Raw genomic sequence first — 17,040 nt, forward strand, 5'->3', positions numbered from 1 at the left:
TGTCATCCTTTTCCCAGTCTTCATTTTCATCTGTTAAAGTACCATCACACCAGCCCTCTGCTGAGTGCTGTTGACCTTGTTCGCTGATTGCTTTTAGTGATTCCCTTCAATGATTGATGAGATGACTGGACAGTAAAAAAAACAGAGCTGATTCACTTTGTTTTAGCAGGATTAAAGCCTGAAAACAAATTTAATTTTCTTTTATGGGGAGGGGAAATAGGAACAAAAGATTTTCATCAATGTCTTAAAGTAACATGAAAGGAAGACAGGAGGACTTAATATGGTAAAAGGAAACTTTGTAAAGGAAAGGAAGCATAACTGTTAGATTCCTAACGGAAGGAGTGGTGGTTCTCTAATTTCCTTTTTAACAGTAAATGCCATTCACATGCTAGGCATGTATATATACTAGTTCACAGACCCTCCAGATAAATTTGTGATCTAAACTGGGAGAAAAAGACATGTGGGGGACATAAAACAGTCATGGAAAAATTGAAGAGATTATAATGGAGCTTTGGTCAGCATAATTTGAGATCTTTCCCTTTCCATGATCTCTCTCTATAAAATCGGGAAAATCTAGCTTGTAGAAAATTAAGATATGTAAAAAGTTCTTGAGTTCTTTGAGTTGTTTTTCTGCCAGTGGTGATGAATATAAAGGGTTAACTATTAACTATATTGTAGCACAGAATGTTAGATATTTGTACATATTTTTAAAGTTAAAATTCTAATCCTTTTAATACTTGTATGCAAGTTACAGGTAGCTGTGAGTATGGTAGGCTCTATCATAGAAGGATGAACTACTGCAAGAACACTCCTTCTCATTTCAAATTTTCCTTGCAGGAATAAATAGGTGGTTCAATCTGTAGGTAGAGAAAAAAGCAGCAGAATAGCCCAATGCGATATCATTGCATTACTGTAATCACAGTTTACTTGTATGACTTAATCTCTAGGCCTCTGTTTTATAACTGAAAAAGGTAGGTGTATCAGTCAGGGGCAGGGCCACTGCCTGTCTATACAGTGCCTCTGTGGAAATTGGAAAATGCCTCTCTTTCCTCCAGTAGAATGTAGCCCCTTGGCAAGTGGAGCACAGGCTGGATTTCAGCTCTCCTGGTTTCTTTTGCTGGGTTCTCTTATACAAAGTACTACCTACATAGCTATACATAGTAGCCCTGGTTTGACTTTTTGGTTGTGTGCAGCAGAGACTAACCACAAATATTTTAAGCCAAAGGAGAATTTACTGACAGGATATTGGGGGCTGCAGAAATCTGAGGAAGTGACAAGAGCTAGGGCATCTCTGGTACCAGGAGTTAACCAAGATTTTCAACTCAGGAGCTTCCTGGTCCTTGGGTCCTGAGGGCTGCAATGGATTTGACATCTGCCTCTACCCTCTTCCTTTGTTTCACTCACTCAGGATTTACCATCCCAGGAGTGGTGTTTGATTGCCTGGCCCCTGGGTATTGCAGGGAGCTCGTGAAGGAGCAGGCTCCCCATTTCTGAAGTGGGAAATGGCAGTGAGAGGTGGCACTTAGTGACCTCCCACTGAGACTACACACCATTTGAATTATCCCCAAGGGGAGGCTGGTGTGCTATTAGGAAGGTGGGTATATGTGGAGAGAGTTGGGTGCTGGATAACTACAAAATGATAAATGTATGGTATAGGGCTTAGGTAATAATATCTGCTATTTTTACCTGGATAAGGTATTATTTAGTCCAAGCTCTGGTACAAAACCGCTGTAAAGACAGTGACATAAAAAGTGTAATAACTAAAGGCACTTACGTAACTAATTTTCCTGACCCAGTGTTGTAGTGCATGTCCTTTTCTCTGTGTATGGAAGTGATGGCAGAAATGGATAACCCAGGAAAGAAGAATCTCAGGTGAAAATGTGTAGTGAAATACTCAGAAAGTAATGTTGTGAATTCATGATTCCTCTTGGTTCTTTGTAGTCTGCCCCATAGGGCAGAAGACAGTTTTCTTTGAGAAAGAAGGAAGGTCCCAAATTTCTATTATCTCCTTTCTTACAGATAGAAATGCATTTATTTTTTACCTTTTCTTTTCTTTCTCTTTCTTTTTCTTTTTTTCCTTCCTTTCTCCATCCCTTCCTCCCTCCCTCCTTTCTTTCTCCCTTCATGTTCTTTCTTTTTTTTTTTTTGCGGTATGCGGGCCTCTCACTGTTGTGGCCTCTCCCGTTGCGGAGCACAGGCTCCGGACGCGCAGGCTTAGCAGCCATGGCTCACAGGCCCAGCCGCTCAGCGGCATGTGGGATCTTCCCGGACCGGGGCACGAACCCGTGTCCCCTGCATCAGCAGGCAGACTCTCCAATCACTGCGTCACCAGGGAAGCCCCATGTTCTTTCTTTTTTTTCTACTCTTTCTACCCTTTCTTCCCTTTCTTTCCACCCTTTCTTCCCTTTCTTTCCTTTCTTTCTGCCATACTCAGAGGTAGCAAAGAAGTGCTTGTTATAATCAACAACGTGATCTGCTGGGGGTGGGGTGAGGTGCTGTGTCCCTAGGCTCTTATAAGATCCAGAGCCTTCCACATGACCCTTCCTGGCTCCTCCCTCCTGGTGCTTTTGGACAGGGTTACTAGAATGGCAGAGAGTATAACAACGATTTTGGTTTTCGGTTCTTGCCCCTGACGCTCTGCTGATTTTCCTCTTAGCTGTGAATTTTTTCATGCCCTTGAGTTTCTTCTGTGTACAAAACTTTTTTGTAGTCAAGTCTCTGTACAGATTTCTGGCCCAGCATGTAGTCTAGTGGAACTTGTCTTTCTTCCAATGCCATTGCCCATATTATGAAACAACAAACTTCCTGCTACTTTATATATACTTCTTTTGATGGATAGATGTTAATTTATTTAAAAAAAATACAATAAATAAATAAATAAAAATTTAAAAAATACAAACACTGTTCTAAGACCTAATGATGTTCTAAGCCCTAGTTTATTTTTCTGTTTTATTGGAAAGTACAACCTAGATGTTCTTATAGATTTCTTGTGTATCTTATAGTCTAGTGGTGGAGACAAGGAAAAAACAAGTGGACAAATGTGTAATTATTAATTACAAATTATGAGGGAAATAATATTAAAGAAAAACAGCTCAATATTAAGAATAGTAAGGGTGGTACCTACTTAAGAAAGGATGACTATTAGGCTTCTCTGAGGAACAGATAAGTCATGATCTGAAGATTGACAAGGAACCTATTAGACAGGTGGATGGGGAGGTGGGAGACATAAGGTTGATGTGGGGGCGGGATGTAAGTGGTGTGTATTATTCAGGATGGGCCAGGCTTAAGCTAGGGTAGCAAATCATCGTAGCTTAACACTTAAAAGTTTATTTCTTGCTTACGTGGAGTATGTTCTGTGAGACAGCTATACACTTGGTGAGTCAGGTCCATCACATGGACTTTGATCTTGACACACGGGTGACACGACTTCACCAAAAGCGGGGAGGTTATGCGGTGCTTTTCTCCACTGTTAAAAGACCATTGACCCGATCTGAGTTCACAGCCCTACATAAGTGCAAAGAGCTGGTATGCTCAGGAAGGAGTAGAGAGCTGTGCATTGTTGAGCACGAGTCACATCCACCTCAGAGTCTGTGGGAGTGAGTCAGGAGCTAGAACATTCCAGGCAGAGAGAGCAACCTGGAGGAGAGTTTTGAGGTAAGATTATGGTTAGTATACTGCAGTACTATGGAGTCATAAGAGATCATGCCACCTCCTGTAGTTATGTAGAAGATGCAGAGTTGAAGAGTGACACCATTGTTTCAGTTACCAGAGTTCAGTGCAACATCATGTCTTTAATAATATGGCTTCTAAATTTTAGAGTCCTAGATGAGAAAGAGATAACTACTAATAATTATTAATCTTATGCTGTGTGTGACAAATGTAGCATATGCATTTTCTCATTTAATTCTAAGTACTGTTATTCCATTCTACAGATGAGGAAACAGATGCAAAGAGGCTAAGTAATTTACTTAAGGTCATAGAGCTAGTAAGTGATGGAGCTGGTGTTCAAACCCAGGCAGTCTGACTCAGGGCCTATTTAACTACTAACTCTAATGCAGACTGAAAATGTTTTCTTGGTCTTGGCCAGAAAGGGCCTTGGTGACCAGGTGTTTGACCCTGTAGAAGAGAAAGTGTTATTGCATCTCTCAGACACAGGACGGAGGACAGGAGAAAAGAATGAGTGTAAGGTGCTAATGAAGTTGTATTACCTTTTGGAGTTAGTGTTTATCCTAAGAAATGAATTTTGGATAGTGAGAAGCCATTACATTTTTAGCTTAACTAGATACTGTCCTTCTACTGTTGTTGTTGTTGTTCTTTCATACTGAGTGTTTTCGGAAACTTCATCCTGTTGTAGTTGGAGAGCCAAAGGTACCCTGTACTGCTCTAGTGCCCAAGTCATAGAGGCACCACCCAGGGGGTGGTAGTACCCATCATCAAAGCATAGAAATGAGGGGGACAAAAATTCAATGGGAGGAAGCTGGAAGTTCTTGAACAACTGCCTTTTCCCACCTAGAGTGTCTCCCCTCAAGGCTAAAACCTAGGTGGGTCTGAGGTTCTCTTAATAATGGAGGTTTTCCCCTCCAAACCTTTGAGTAATTGCCTGACAAATTCCATAACTTGGCACCCAGTTGTGACCTTGAGGCAGAGAGGGTACCATTCTTGGTTTCCTGCCCACCATTTTTCTTTCCTTATAGCAAGTGACTCTGGGATAGAAGTGCAAAGTACTGCCTAGAAGCCCTGGGAAGAAACGCCGGTGTGCAGGATATTCAGTAAATAATTTTCAGGGAATTATACTTGAGAAGCCATTGGGTTTCTATTTGTCTTACCTGGAGTCACAGCAAGCTTTCACTCAATGAGGGCACTGACCTGAGAACTGGTGTGAGCTGTGTAACCAACCAGGAGACAAACGGAGTATTTTGGTTTTCTAAACATAAATCCATTTTTATAGAAGATAGCTCTAGGACCAAATTCTCCCTCCTGATATGGGCATCATATAGTAACAATAAGTTTCCCAGTTACAGTGCACACTGAATTTAAAGCTTTTAACATTATTCTCCAGATAGTTAATTTTTTCCATTTAGGAAGGCATGAATTACAATTTTCAGGTTAATTCTGCTCTGTATCCCCATAGCATGTTTTGCCAGCATATTCTATGATATTTCCTGCCTCTTGGCTTTACTCATGCAGTTTCCCAAGCTGGGATGCCCTTCCTCCTTTCTTCAGTTGGATAAATCCTCATTACCATTTTAGGATTCATTTTAGGGCACTATCCCCTCTTGGAAGCCTTCTTTGGACCCCCACGTTGGGCTCAGTGCCCCTCCTCCAGCTTCCCATTGCACTCAATACCTTTATCTTATTTTTTAGCTTCATATAATTGAAATTATCTGCTTTGAGGGTTTTTTCCCCTCCCTTCATTAGAATCTCAAGTCCTCATGGGTGGGGTCTGTCTGTATTCAGCCTTTTCACCTTTAAATCTAGTAAAGTCCTTAATAATGTCAGTTGAGCCAAACTAAATGGGCAAAAGCTGGTCATAAGATGTAGTGAGAGTTCCATAATTCATTCATTTCAGCTTTGGAAGTGAGAACTGATTCTATATAGCCACCATTGAAACAAGGGAACCAAAATTAAGCTCCAGCCATCCCAGAGAAGGTAAATAGAAGACACTGAAGCTAGACTTGAATCGTATTGCTGACTTCTAATTCTAACTTGTTTTGAAGCAAGTTGTTTATTCCATGTGTCTTAATTTGCACAACTGCAAAATGACTATATTATATTCACTGAAATCTGTGAGGCCTGCTATTCTTATTGAACCATTGGATGTCAACCATTATGAATGCAGCTCATTATGCCAAAAACATAGCACGTGCAGTTTCATCAATGCAGAAGTGAAGACCAAGAGTCTTGGAACAGTTGTACTGATTTGACATTTTCCTGGAATCGACAAGGAGATATACTTCCATGTGGCAAGCTACTGGATCCCCCCCAACCTCCTCCTTTTTCAAGTTATAAACACTTTCCTCATTGACATTTATTAGAAAGTAACACAAAGCAGATTGCTGGGTTTGCATTCTGTGGACGTTTCATATTGGGCATATTGTAAGCTCTCTGTGTGCCAGGCATGATGGCATTCTTGGAGGTTAAGCTTTTAAATCCTGTTCTACCACTTAATAATTTCATTGACTTAACCTTTATATAGATGAAGTGTATAATTTCCTCAAAGAATACTTTGTTGCCCCATGCTCGCCGAAAGAATACTTCAGGTTGGAAATTCGGTCTGTGATCTGTCAGGTGATGAAACAAAAGGTTTAACTTAAACACAAACGCTTGGTCACAAAGGGACCTAGGTCACAAAGGATCCAGATGATTTTGTATTTGGTTACAACATCCTCCATCTCCCTGGCATCTCTATCCTTTCGTCTCTTTTCTGCCATCTGTCAATATACTTGAATGAGGAACTTAATCACATATGCTATCAACAGGTTGGTTTGGGTTTTTTTCCACCTTCTTTTTGATGAGGTGGTAATAAAAGAGTATATCATAAAACAGTATCCAGTTTTACATTGTTTTCAATTTTTTTTCCAGAGCTAAATAGTTTAAGACTAAGGCTGGACCCATTAGTAATTCCAGTATTTGAGTCAAAGAAATCAAATGTTATATTTGATCTAACTTAAAGAGGAAAATAAAATATAATTTTCTTCCATTTTTTTGTTCTTTCTGTTCTATCCATTCTTTCCATTCTATGGTGAATTGTATATTTGATTATTAATTGGTTCTTATTTATTATTAATAAAATTGTAGGTTTTGTTATTAATTATAATAATACAATTAATTATAGTAAATTACCACATTTGGAAATTGAACATTTGAAATTAACCAGTATAAGAAATTAACAACAGTATATAAAATGGCTTTATTTATGAACCTTGGAGTCAGAATCACCTGATTTATTCTGGGCTCAGTTAAGTACTAGCTGTGTGGCCTCAGGTGCATTGCTTAATCTTTCTAAGCCTCATCTGTAAAGGGGATATAGGCCTATGTAACTTGTGGGGTTATTGTATGATTAATGAGATAATTGTATACAGCATTTAGCAGAGAGCTTGACACTGTAAGTGCTCAATAAATGATAATAGTTTTCATTTTTAATATTTATTCTATTTAACTTTGACCACTAAAGTAAAGAGATAAAGTAATGAAATGCAGTTTTTAAAAAACCTACTACTCCATTTTTAAATGTGATTCTCAGATGGTTTTATAAAAACTATTTTTATTATACATAGAGAGATATAGCTCCATGAATACAATTATTATTATCTGCAGAAAGTCATCCACTGCTTAGCTTATGTGTCTTGGGTAAAGGCTGCATATTGCTCTTCTATCATGCTTTCTACCAAGTCCATTGTACTAATGTCAACAACTTGGAACAGGATTCAGCAAACTGCAGCCTGCAGACCAAATCCAGTCCCCTGTCTGTTTTTGTGTGGTCTGAGAGCTAAGAATGGTTTGTACATTTTTAAATGGTAGGGGAAAAAATTTTTTAAAGAATAATATTTTGTGACTTAGGAAAACTATATGAAATTCAAATTTCAGTGACTATAAATAAAGTTTTATTGGAACACAGCCACTCGCATTTATTTACATATTATCTAGGACAGCTTTCCATCAGCAGAGTTGAGTGCTTGTTATAGAGACTGCATGACCTGCAAGGCCTAAAATATTTATTATCTGGCCCTTCACAGAAAAAAGTATGTTGACCTCTGACTTCAAATAATAAAAATATATTTATGGATAAGTCTTTCAGAATCCAGTCTTCTCAATTTAAAGATTGTATTTTCGTTTGCTAAGGTTGCCATAACAAAGTACCACAAACTGGGTGGCTCAAACAATAGAAATTTATTGTCTCACAGTTCTGGAGACTAGAAGTCTCAAATCAAGATGTGGGCAGGCCATGCTCTCTCTGAAACCTGTAGGGGAATATTTCCTTGCCTCTTTCTAGCTTCTAATGGTTTGCTCACAGTTTGGTGTTCCTTGGCTTGCAACTACATAAATCCAGTCTCTGCCTTTGTTGTTGCATGACGTTCTCCCTGTGTGTCTGTCTTCAGTGACTGTCTTCTAATAAGGACACCAGTCATATTGGATCATACCCTACTCCAGTATGACTTCTGGAGTCATACTTCTTAACTAATCTCATTTGCAAGGGCCCTATTTCCAAATAAGTTCACATTCTGAGGTACTTCGGGTTAGGATTTCAAAATATCTTTTTATTGGTTGGTTGGGGAGACACAGTTCAACCCATAACTGTCAGGAAACTAGATTCCAAAAATATAAAGGGATTCCCTCAAAGTCACAAGGAGAGTTAGTGGCAGAACAAAGAAGAGACTTTGAAGTCATACAGACTTGAACCAGAACCTGGAAAGCTGAAATTCTAATTAATGAATAATCTTTCCACTACACTATATGGGTTCAAAGTGAATTAATCTCCCATACCTAATGTATATACAATATAGAACTTCTTTGAGTCCTTTTTAAGACATATACATGTCTTATATATATATAAGCATTAATAATGAAACATACTATTTAAATTTCTGGACTATTATTGGCTCAAATTCCCAGTACTATAATTAATTTGTATTTATTAACACTAAGAGAATGAATGTGATGAGTTTTTTCTTTCTATTTCATATGTCAACTGACCATTCCAGAAAACAGAGTAAACTGTATTCATAATCTACATTATGTAGTGAAGCTTCAATATTCTGCTAAACTGTCAAAGTTTACATTTTTATTCAGAAGTGGCATGCATACAAGACAATATTAAAGAGAAAAATCAGTAATTAAATAATAATTTAAGTTCTTTTAAAAATAACATATATAATTTTTTTCCTTTCCCAATGGCTATCACTTTTATCAACCACAAAAACTCAAGCTTAAAGTTATTTCTCTCTCAAAGACACTCTAAAAGTAGTATCTGTAGGTAGGTTCTCACCTCCAGAGGTCTGTTAGTGGTTGTATGCAAGGGACTAATAGAACTTCTCAGTGTTAACATATCGTTAAAATATGGATTATGGGAAAAAGGATCCCTTTAGAACTAAAAGTAATAGACACATGGCAAATAAAAGAAATATGTTGGTGTCACACAAGGGCAGGAAGCAGAGTTGGGAAACTTTTCACCAGACCTTGTTTGCCTGTGAATACCAACTATTCTACAGAGTATTTTTCAAACAGTATCAGATGCTTATGTTATGGGGAAGCCAGGGCACTTGAGGTTAAAGAAAGCCACCTGTGTGATTTAGCAATGCTGTCCCCTTGAGCTAAATCCAGGCTTTTTGGTTTAATGTTTTAGAACATGATTCTGCCTCCATCAGCCAGTATTAGGGCAATGGGGTACATGGCTCAGTAACCCTAGATATTAATGCCTCCAAATGAGCTTCCAGGTGTAACACTTGGACACTCAAAACATACAGTATTTTAGGATTAAATTACTAGACTTTGAAGGAAAAAGCTGACAGTAGCTTCATTACTGCACGGAAAGTTCCAGGTTTAGTGGGCCATGGGGTAATTAATTGTCATAACCTTTGCCTTTGAAGTAGGTGGAAGAAAGAAAAAGTTACCCCATTTAACTGACAGAAAAACTGAGACAAGGGCAGCTAACTTGCTTGTGGTTACCCAGGGAATAGTTGGCTCAGACTCCAGGATTCCTGACTCCACATTCATTGCTGTAACCACCAGACTAAAACCATCTGCCAAAAGCTGTAATTTGGTCTTGAGGCCGTGGCCATAGTTTAGAACCACAGTAGTGAGGGAAACACACTTAAAGGAGAACCTTGAAAATCTTTCAAGGGAATTATGCCTCTTTATCTATGTTGCTTATGCAGTGATTGGAATAAATGCGGGTTTGGGCCCCACCACATTTGTGGTTTGGGGTTAGGCTAGGGTCCCTTTCAGGAAACTGGGAAGGTTTGCCTCACCCTCAGGCCCAAGTTTTTAAACCAATTGTGTTGAGTATATGATGCACAAATCAATGTGTTAACATTATGCTTTTTATTTGGCAGAAGTCATAACATGGGTTGCCATGGATGTAACAAGATGGGCCAGAGAGGAGAGGATTGGAGACGTGGAAACTGAGAGAGCACACTTCTTGGGACCACACGGCGGTCTGGAACGGCCCTGAGGTGGGTGATTTGCAGGGAACTGAATGGGCATAGACTTTGCATTGAGAAAACCTTCAGTGTTTCCAGGAGAAGCAGCAGAAGTAGGTTCTGACCGTGGGTACCAGGCTGAAGTTCTGGAAGGCAAACCTCAAGCATCATGGAGGTTGGGCTGTTCATCTTTGGGGTTGAGGCTCAAAGAGTGGGTTTCAATGTCAACATTCAAGTTATTTTTGAAAGAATAAAGCAACACACTCCACTGGAATGGTATACCAGGTAATAATAATCATCACAGTAATATTAATAATAACTATATGACATCTACTCTTTGTTGAGCTTCTATAGGATGGGTATTATGCTACTAGCTTCTTATATTTTTTATCTTGTTCATTCCTAACTATGGCCCTGCAATATAGGTTTTATTTTTTATATTCTGTAAATGTGGAATTGAGACTCGGCAGGGTTAACTGACTTGTCCAAAGTCACAAGGATACAGTAAGACAGAGAAGGGATTTGAACCCAAGACTCCAATACCACTGTGCATGCTTTATGCTCCTCCTTACTGGAGTAGGGGACATGTCAGTACTTCAGTCCATAGGCATAAGGTGAGAGCCTAGTTATCAGATCTAGGAGGCAAGCCTGATGGATACAGTTGGCAAACTCTTAATGTGTCTTTTAAGAACAAGATTGATTCTAGAGATTAGGCCTTGGCATGTTCATTCAAGTAGGAATGAAATGGCTCTAGAGTAGGAAATTGAAGTTGCTAAGCAGGTCCTTATCCATATGTAAGTGCCTTTCCCCATAATGACAGCTTTTCCTCACTTATTAATGGTTATGTGCATGGACTTTGAAGTCATACAGATTTAATTTCAAATCTTGTTTCAGACCCTTACTGGCTGTGTGGTCACGGGTAATTTACTTAACTTCTCTGAGCCCTAGTTTCCTCACCTGCAGGGCTGGCAGTTCACAGGATTGTGAAGAGTCAATAAAGTCTTGTATACACGTTTAGCCTTTGACAGGTTGTCAGCAGTCCTCAACATTACATTACATTTATTATATTAATTACTTTAGAATCACCCATAGGGCTGTGAAACCCCTGATGGCTGGGCACATTCCAGATCACTTTTCTTTCTATGCTTTCATTTTATTTATTTTTTTATACAGCAGCTTCTTATTAGCCATCAATTTTATACACATCAAATTGTGTGTATGTGTGTACATACACATGTGTATACATGTCAATCCCAATCTCCCAGTTCATCACAACGCCACCCCCACCCACCCTGCTGCTTTCCCCCCTTGGTGTCCATACATTTGTTCTCTACATCTGTGTCTCATCTTCTGCCCTGCAAACCAGTGTACCATTTTCCTAGGTTCCACATACATGCGTTAATATACAATATGTGTTTTTCTCTTTCTGACTTACTTCACTCTGTATGACAGTCTCTAGATCCATCCATGTCTCAACAAATGACCCAATTTCGTTCCTTTTTATGGCTGAGTAATATTCCATTGTATATATGTACCACATCTTCTTTATCCATTCATCTGTCGATGGGCCTTTAGGTGGCTTCCATGACCTGGCTATTATCAATAGTGCTACAATGAACATTGGGGTGCATGTGTCTTTTTGAATTATGGTTTTCTCTGGGTATATGCCCAGTTGTGGGATTGCTGGATCTTATGGTAATTCTATTCTTAGTTTTTTAAGGAACCTCCATACTGTTCTCCATAGTGGCTGTATCAATTTACATTCCCACCAACAGTGCAAGAGAGTTCCCTTTTCTCCACACCCTCTCCAGCATTTGTTGTTTGTAGATTTTCTGATGATGCCCATTCTAATGGGGGTGAGGTGATACCTCACTGTAGTTTTGATTTGCATTTCTCTAATAATTAGTGATGTTGAGCAGCTTTTCATGTGCTTCTTGGCCATCTGTATGTCTTCTTTGGAGAAATGTCTATTTAGGTCTTCTGCCCATTTTTGGATTGGGTTGTTTGTTTTTTTTTAATATTGAGCTGCATGAGCTGTTTATGTATTTTGAAGATTAATCCTTTGTCTGTTGATTCATTTGCAAATATTTTCTCCCATTCTGCAGGTTGTCTTTTTGTCTTGTTTATGGTTTCGTTTGCTGTGCAAAAGCTTTGAAGTTTCATTAGGTCCCATTTGTTTATTTTTGTTTTTATTTCCATTACTCTAGGAAGTGGGTCAAAAAAGATCTTGCTGTGATTTATGTCAAAGAGTGTTCTTCCTTTGTTTTCCTCTAAGAATTTTATAGTGTCTGGTCTTACATTTAGGTCTTTAATCCATTTTGAGTTTATTTTTGTGCATGGTGTTAGGGAGTGTTCTAATTTCATTCTTTTACATGTAGCTGTCCAGTTTTCCCAGCACCACTTATTGAAGAGGCTGTCTTTTCTCCATTGTATATTCTTGCCTCCTTTATCAAAGATAAGGTGACCATATGTGTGTGGGTTTATCTCTGGGCTTTCTGTCCTGTTCCAGTGATCTCTATTTCTGTTTTTGTGGCAGTACCATATTGTCTTGATTATTTTAGCTTTGTAGTATAGTCTGAAGTCAGGGAGCCTGATTTCCTCCAGCTCCGTTTTTTTCCCTCAAGATTGCTCTGGTTACTTGGGGCTCTTTTGTGTCTCCATACAAATTTTAAGATTTTTTGTTCTAGTTCTATAAAAATTGCCATTGGTCATTTGATAGGGATTGCATTGAATCTCTAGATTGCTTTGGGCAGTATAGTCATTTTCACAGTGTTGATTCTTCCAATCCAAGAACATAGTATATCTCTCCATCTGTTGGTATCATCTTTAATTTCTTTCATCAGTGTCTTGTAGTTTTCTGCATACAGTTCTTTTGTCTCCTTAGGTAGGTTTATTCCTAGATATTTTATTCTTTGTGTTGCAATGGTAAATGGGAGTGTTTCCTTAATTTCTCTTTCAGATTTTTCATCATTAGTGTATAGGAATGAAAGAGATTTCTGTGCATTAATTTTGTATACTGCTACTTTATCAAATTCACTGATTATCTCTCGTAGTTTTCTGGTAGCATCTTTAGGATTCTCTATATATAGTATCATGTCATCTGCAAACAGTGACAGCTTTACTTCTTTTCCAATTTGTATTCCTTTTGTGTCTTTTTCTTCTCTGATTGCTGTGGCTAGAGCTTCCAAAACTATGTTGAATAATGGTGGTGAGAGTGGACATCCACATCTCGTTCCTGATCTTAGAGGAAATGCTTTCAGTTTTTCACCATTGAGAATGAGGTTTGCTGTGGGTTTGTCATATATGGCCTTTATTATGTTGAGGTAGTTTCCCTCTATGCCCACTTTCTGGAAAGTTTTTATCATAAACGGTGTTGAATTTTGTCAAAAGCCTTTTCTGCATCTACTGAGATGATCATATGGTTTTTATTCTTCAGTTTGTTAATATGGTGTAACACATTGACTGATTTGCATATACTGAAGAATCCTTGCATCTCTGGAATAAATCCTACTTGATCATGGTGTATGATCCTTTTAATGTGTTGTTGGATTCTCTTTGCACGTATTTTGTTGAGCATTTTTGCATCTATATTCATCAATGATATTGGTCTGTAACTTTTTTTTTTTGGTAGTATCTTTGTCTGGTTTTGGTATCAGGGTGATGGTGGCCTCATAGAATGAGTTTGGGAGTGTTCCTTCCTCTGCAATTTTTTAGAAGAGTTTGAGAAGGATGGGTGTTAGCTCTTCTCTAAATGTTTGATAGAATTCACCTGTGAAGCCATCTGGTTCTGGACTTTTGTTTGTTGGAAGATTTTTAATCAGTTTCAATTTCATTACTTGTGATTGGTCTGTTCATATTTTCTATTTCTTCCTGGTTCAGTCTTGGAGAGCTATACCTTTTTAAGAATTTGTCCATTTCTTCCAGGTTGTCCATTTTATTGGCATAGAGTTGCTTGTAGTAGTCTCTTAGGATGCTTTGTATTTCTGTAGTGTCTGTTGTAACTTCTCCTTTTTCATTTCTAATTTTATTTTTTTTTTATTTATTTATTTTTTTTGGTACGTGGGCCTCTCACTGTTGTGGCCTCTCCCATTGCAGAGCACAGGCTCTGGACGCGCAGGCTCAGCGGCCATGGCTCACAGGCCCAGCCGCTCCATGGCATGTGGGATCTTCCCGGACCGGGGCACGAACCCGTGTCCCCTGCATCGGCAGGCGGACTCTCAACCACTGCGCCACCAGGGAAGCCCCATTTCTAATTTTATTGATTTGAGTCCTCTCCCTCTTTTTCTTGATGAGTCTGACTAATGGTTTATCAATTTTGTTTATCTTCTCAAAGAACCATCCTTTAGTTTTATTGATCTTTGCTATTTTTTTCTTTGTTTCTATTTCATTTATTTCTGCTCTGATCTTTATGATTTCTTTCCTTCTACTAACTTTGGGTTTTGTTTGTTCTTCTTTCTCTAGTTCCTTTAGGTGTAAGTTTAGATTGTTTATTTGAGATTTTTCTTGTTTCTTGAGGTAGACTTGTATAGCTGTAAACTTCCCTCTTAGAACTGCTTTTGCTACATCCCATAGGTTTTGGATCATCCTGTTTTCATTGTCATTTGTCTCTAGGTATTTTTTGATTTCCTCTTTGATTTCTTCAGTGATCTCTTGGTTACTTAGTAACGTATTGTTTAGCCTCCATGTATTTGTGTTTTTTACGTTTTTCTCCCTGTAATTGATTTCTAATCTCATAGCGTTGTGGTCAGAACAGATGCTTGATATGATTTCAGTTTTCTTAAATATACTGAGGCCAAGATGTGGTCTATCTTGGAGAGTGCTCCCTGCGCAGTTGAGAAGAAAGTGTAATCTGCTGTTCTTGGATGGAATGTCCTATAAATGTCAATTAAATCTATCTGGTCTACTGTGTCGTTTAAAGCTTCTGTTTCCGTATTTATTTTCATTTTGGATGATCTGTCCATTGGTGTAAGTTACTGTCCACTATTGTTGTGTTACTGTCAGTTTCCTCTTTTATAGCTGTTAGCACTAGCCTTATGTATTGAGGTGCTTCTATGTTGGGTGCATATATATTTATAATTGTTATATCTTCTTCTTGGATTGATCCCTTGATAATTATGTAGTGTCCTTCTTTGTCTCTTGTAACATTCTTTATTTTAAAGTCTATTTTATCTGATATGAGTATTGCTACTCCAGCTTTCTTTTGATTTCCATTTGCATGGAATATCTTTTTCCATCCCCTCAATTTCAGTCTGTATGTGTCCCTAGGTCTGAAGTAGGTCTCTTGTAGACAGCATATATGGGTCTTGATTTTGTATCCATTCAGCAGGCCTGTGTCTTTAGTTGGAGCATTTAATTCATTCACATTTAAGGTAATTATCGATATGTATGTTCCTATGACCATTTTCTTAATTGTTTTGGGTTTGTTTTTGTAGGTTCTTTTCTTCTCTTGTGTTTCACACTTAGAGAAGCTCCTTTAGCATTTGTTGTAGAGTTGGTTTGGTGGTGCTGAATTCTCTTAGCTTTTGCTTGTCTTTAAAGCTTTTGATATTTCTGTCAAATATGAATGAGATCCTTGATGGGTAGAGTAATCTTGGTTGTAGGTTCTTCCCTTTCATCACTTTAAGCATATCATGCCACTCCCTTCTGGCTTGCAGAGTTTGTGCAAAATCAGCTGTTATCCTTATAGGAGTTCCCTTGTATGTTATTTGTCATTTTTCCCTTGCTGCTTTCAATAAGTTTTCTTTGTCTTTAATTTTTGTCAGTTTGATTACTATGTGTCTTGGCGTGTTTCTCCTTGGGTTTATCCTGCCTGGGACTCTCTGCACTTCCTGGACTTGGGTGGCTATTTCCTTTCCCATGTTAGGGAAGTTGTCGACTATAATCTCTTCAAATATTTTCTCGGGTCCTTTCTCTCTCTCTTCTCCTTCTGGGACCCCTATAATGTGAATGTTGTTGCGTTTAATGTTGTCCCAGAGGTCTCTTAGGCTGTCTTCATTTCTTTTCATTCTTTTTTCTTTATTCTCTTCTGTGGCAGTGAATTCCACCATTCTGTCTTCCAGGTCACTTATCCAGTCTTCTGCCTCAGTTATTCTGCTATTGATTCCTTCTAGTGTATTTTTCATTCCAGTTATTGTATTGTTCATCTCTGTTTGTTTGTTCTTTAATTGTTTTAGGTCTTTGTTGAACACTTCTTGCCTCTTCTTGATCTTTGCCTCCATTGTTTTTCTGAGGCCCTGGATCATCTTCACTATCATTATTCTGAATTCTTTTTCTGGAAGGTTGCCTATCTCCACTTCATTCAGTTGTTTTCCTGGGTTTTATCTTGTTCCTTCATCTGATACATAGTCCTCTGCCTTTTCATCTTGTCTATCTTTCTGTGAATGTGGTTTTTGTTCCACAGGCTGCAGGATTGTAGTTCTTCTTGCTTCTGCTCTCTGCCCTCTGACATTCCAGATCACTTAAATCAGAATCTCTAGGCATGGGATCCAGACATCAGTTTGTTTGTTGTTTTTTTTTCAAAACTCCCTATGTGATTGCATTGTACAGCCAAGGTCGGGCACCAACGTGTAAATGCTGAATAATATTTTTCTCTTGTTTAGGTGAAAAGTAGTTTTCTTCCTTAGTCTAGCAAAAAGCATTGGAGGAATTCCTTAGTAAAAATAACTATGGCTAAGCTAAATATTAAACATAAAAAGAGTGCTTTCCCTCTCATTCTCAAAGGTGTCCTGATGTGGCGAAAAGAAATTGTATGGCCCCCTATTTATAATTAGAGGAGTAACTTTTCATATTTACCTCTCAGGAGTTCAAAGTTTCTACGTTTCCTTTATTTTATTAGGTTTCCTGTTTAGCTATTAATTTGAACAGTGAACAAGAATGAGAAGCCAGGGGCATGTTTTTAAGG

At 38.4% G+C, this 17,040-nt stretch overlaps 1 protein-coding gene across 1 annotated transcript in view; it reads left to right on the top strand.

Annotated features, from left to right (window-relative positions):
• SEM1 (SEM1 26S proteasome subunit) overlaps window positions 1-10,172 on the top strand; it is a 40,556-nt gene extending 30,384 nt beyond the window's left edge. The window contains exon 3 of the mRNA XM_082846473.1: window positions 10,053-10,172. Within this exon, the coding sequence (XP_082702599.1) occupies window positions 10,053-10,125 (73 nt within the window). The 3' untranslated portion in view covers window positions 10,126-10,172. The remainder of the gene's footprint in view (window positions 1-10,052) is intronic.
• The last annotated feature ends 6,868 nt before the right edge of the window (window positions 10,173-17,040 follow it).

The sequence above is a fragment of the Leucopleurus acutus genome (genome assembly GCF_964270905.1).
Source record: "Leucopleurus acutus genome assembly, chromosome: 9".
Lineage (NCBI taxonomy): Eukaryota > Metazoa > Chordata > Mammalia > Artiodactyla > Delphinidae > Leucopleurus > Leucopleurus acutus.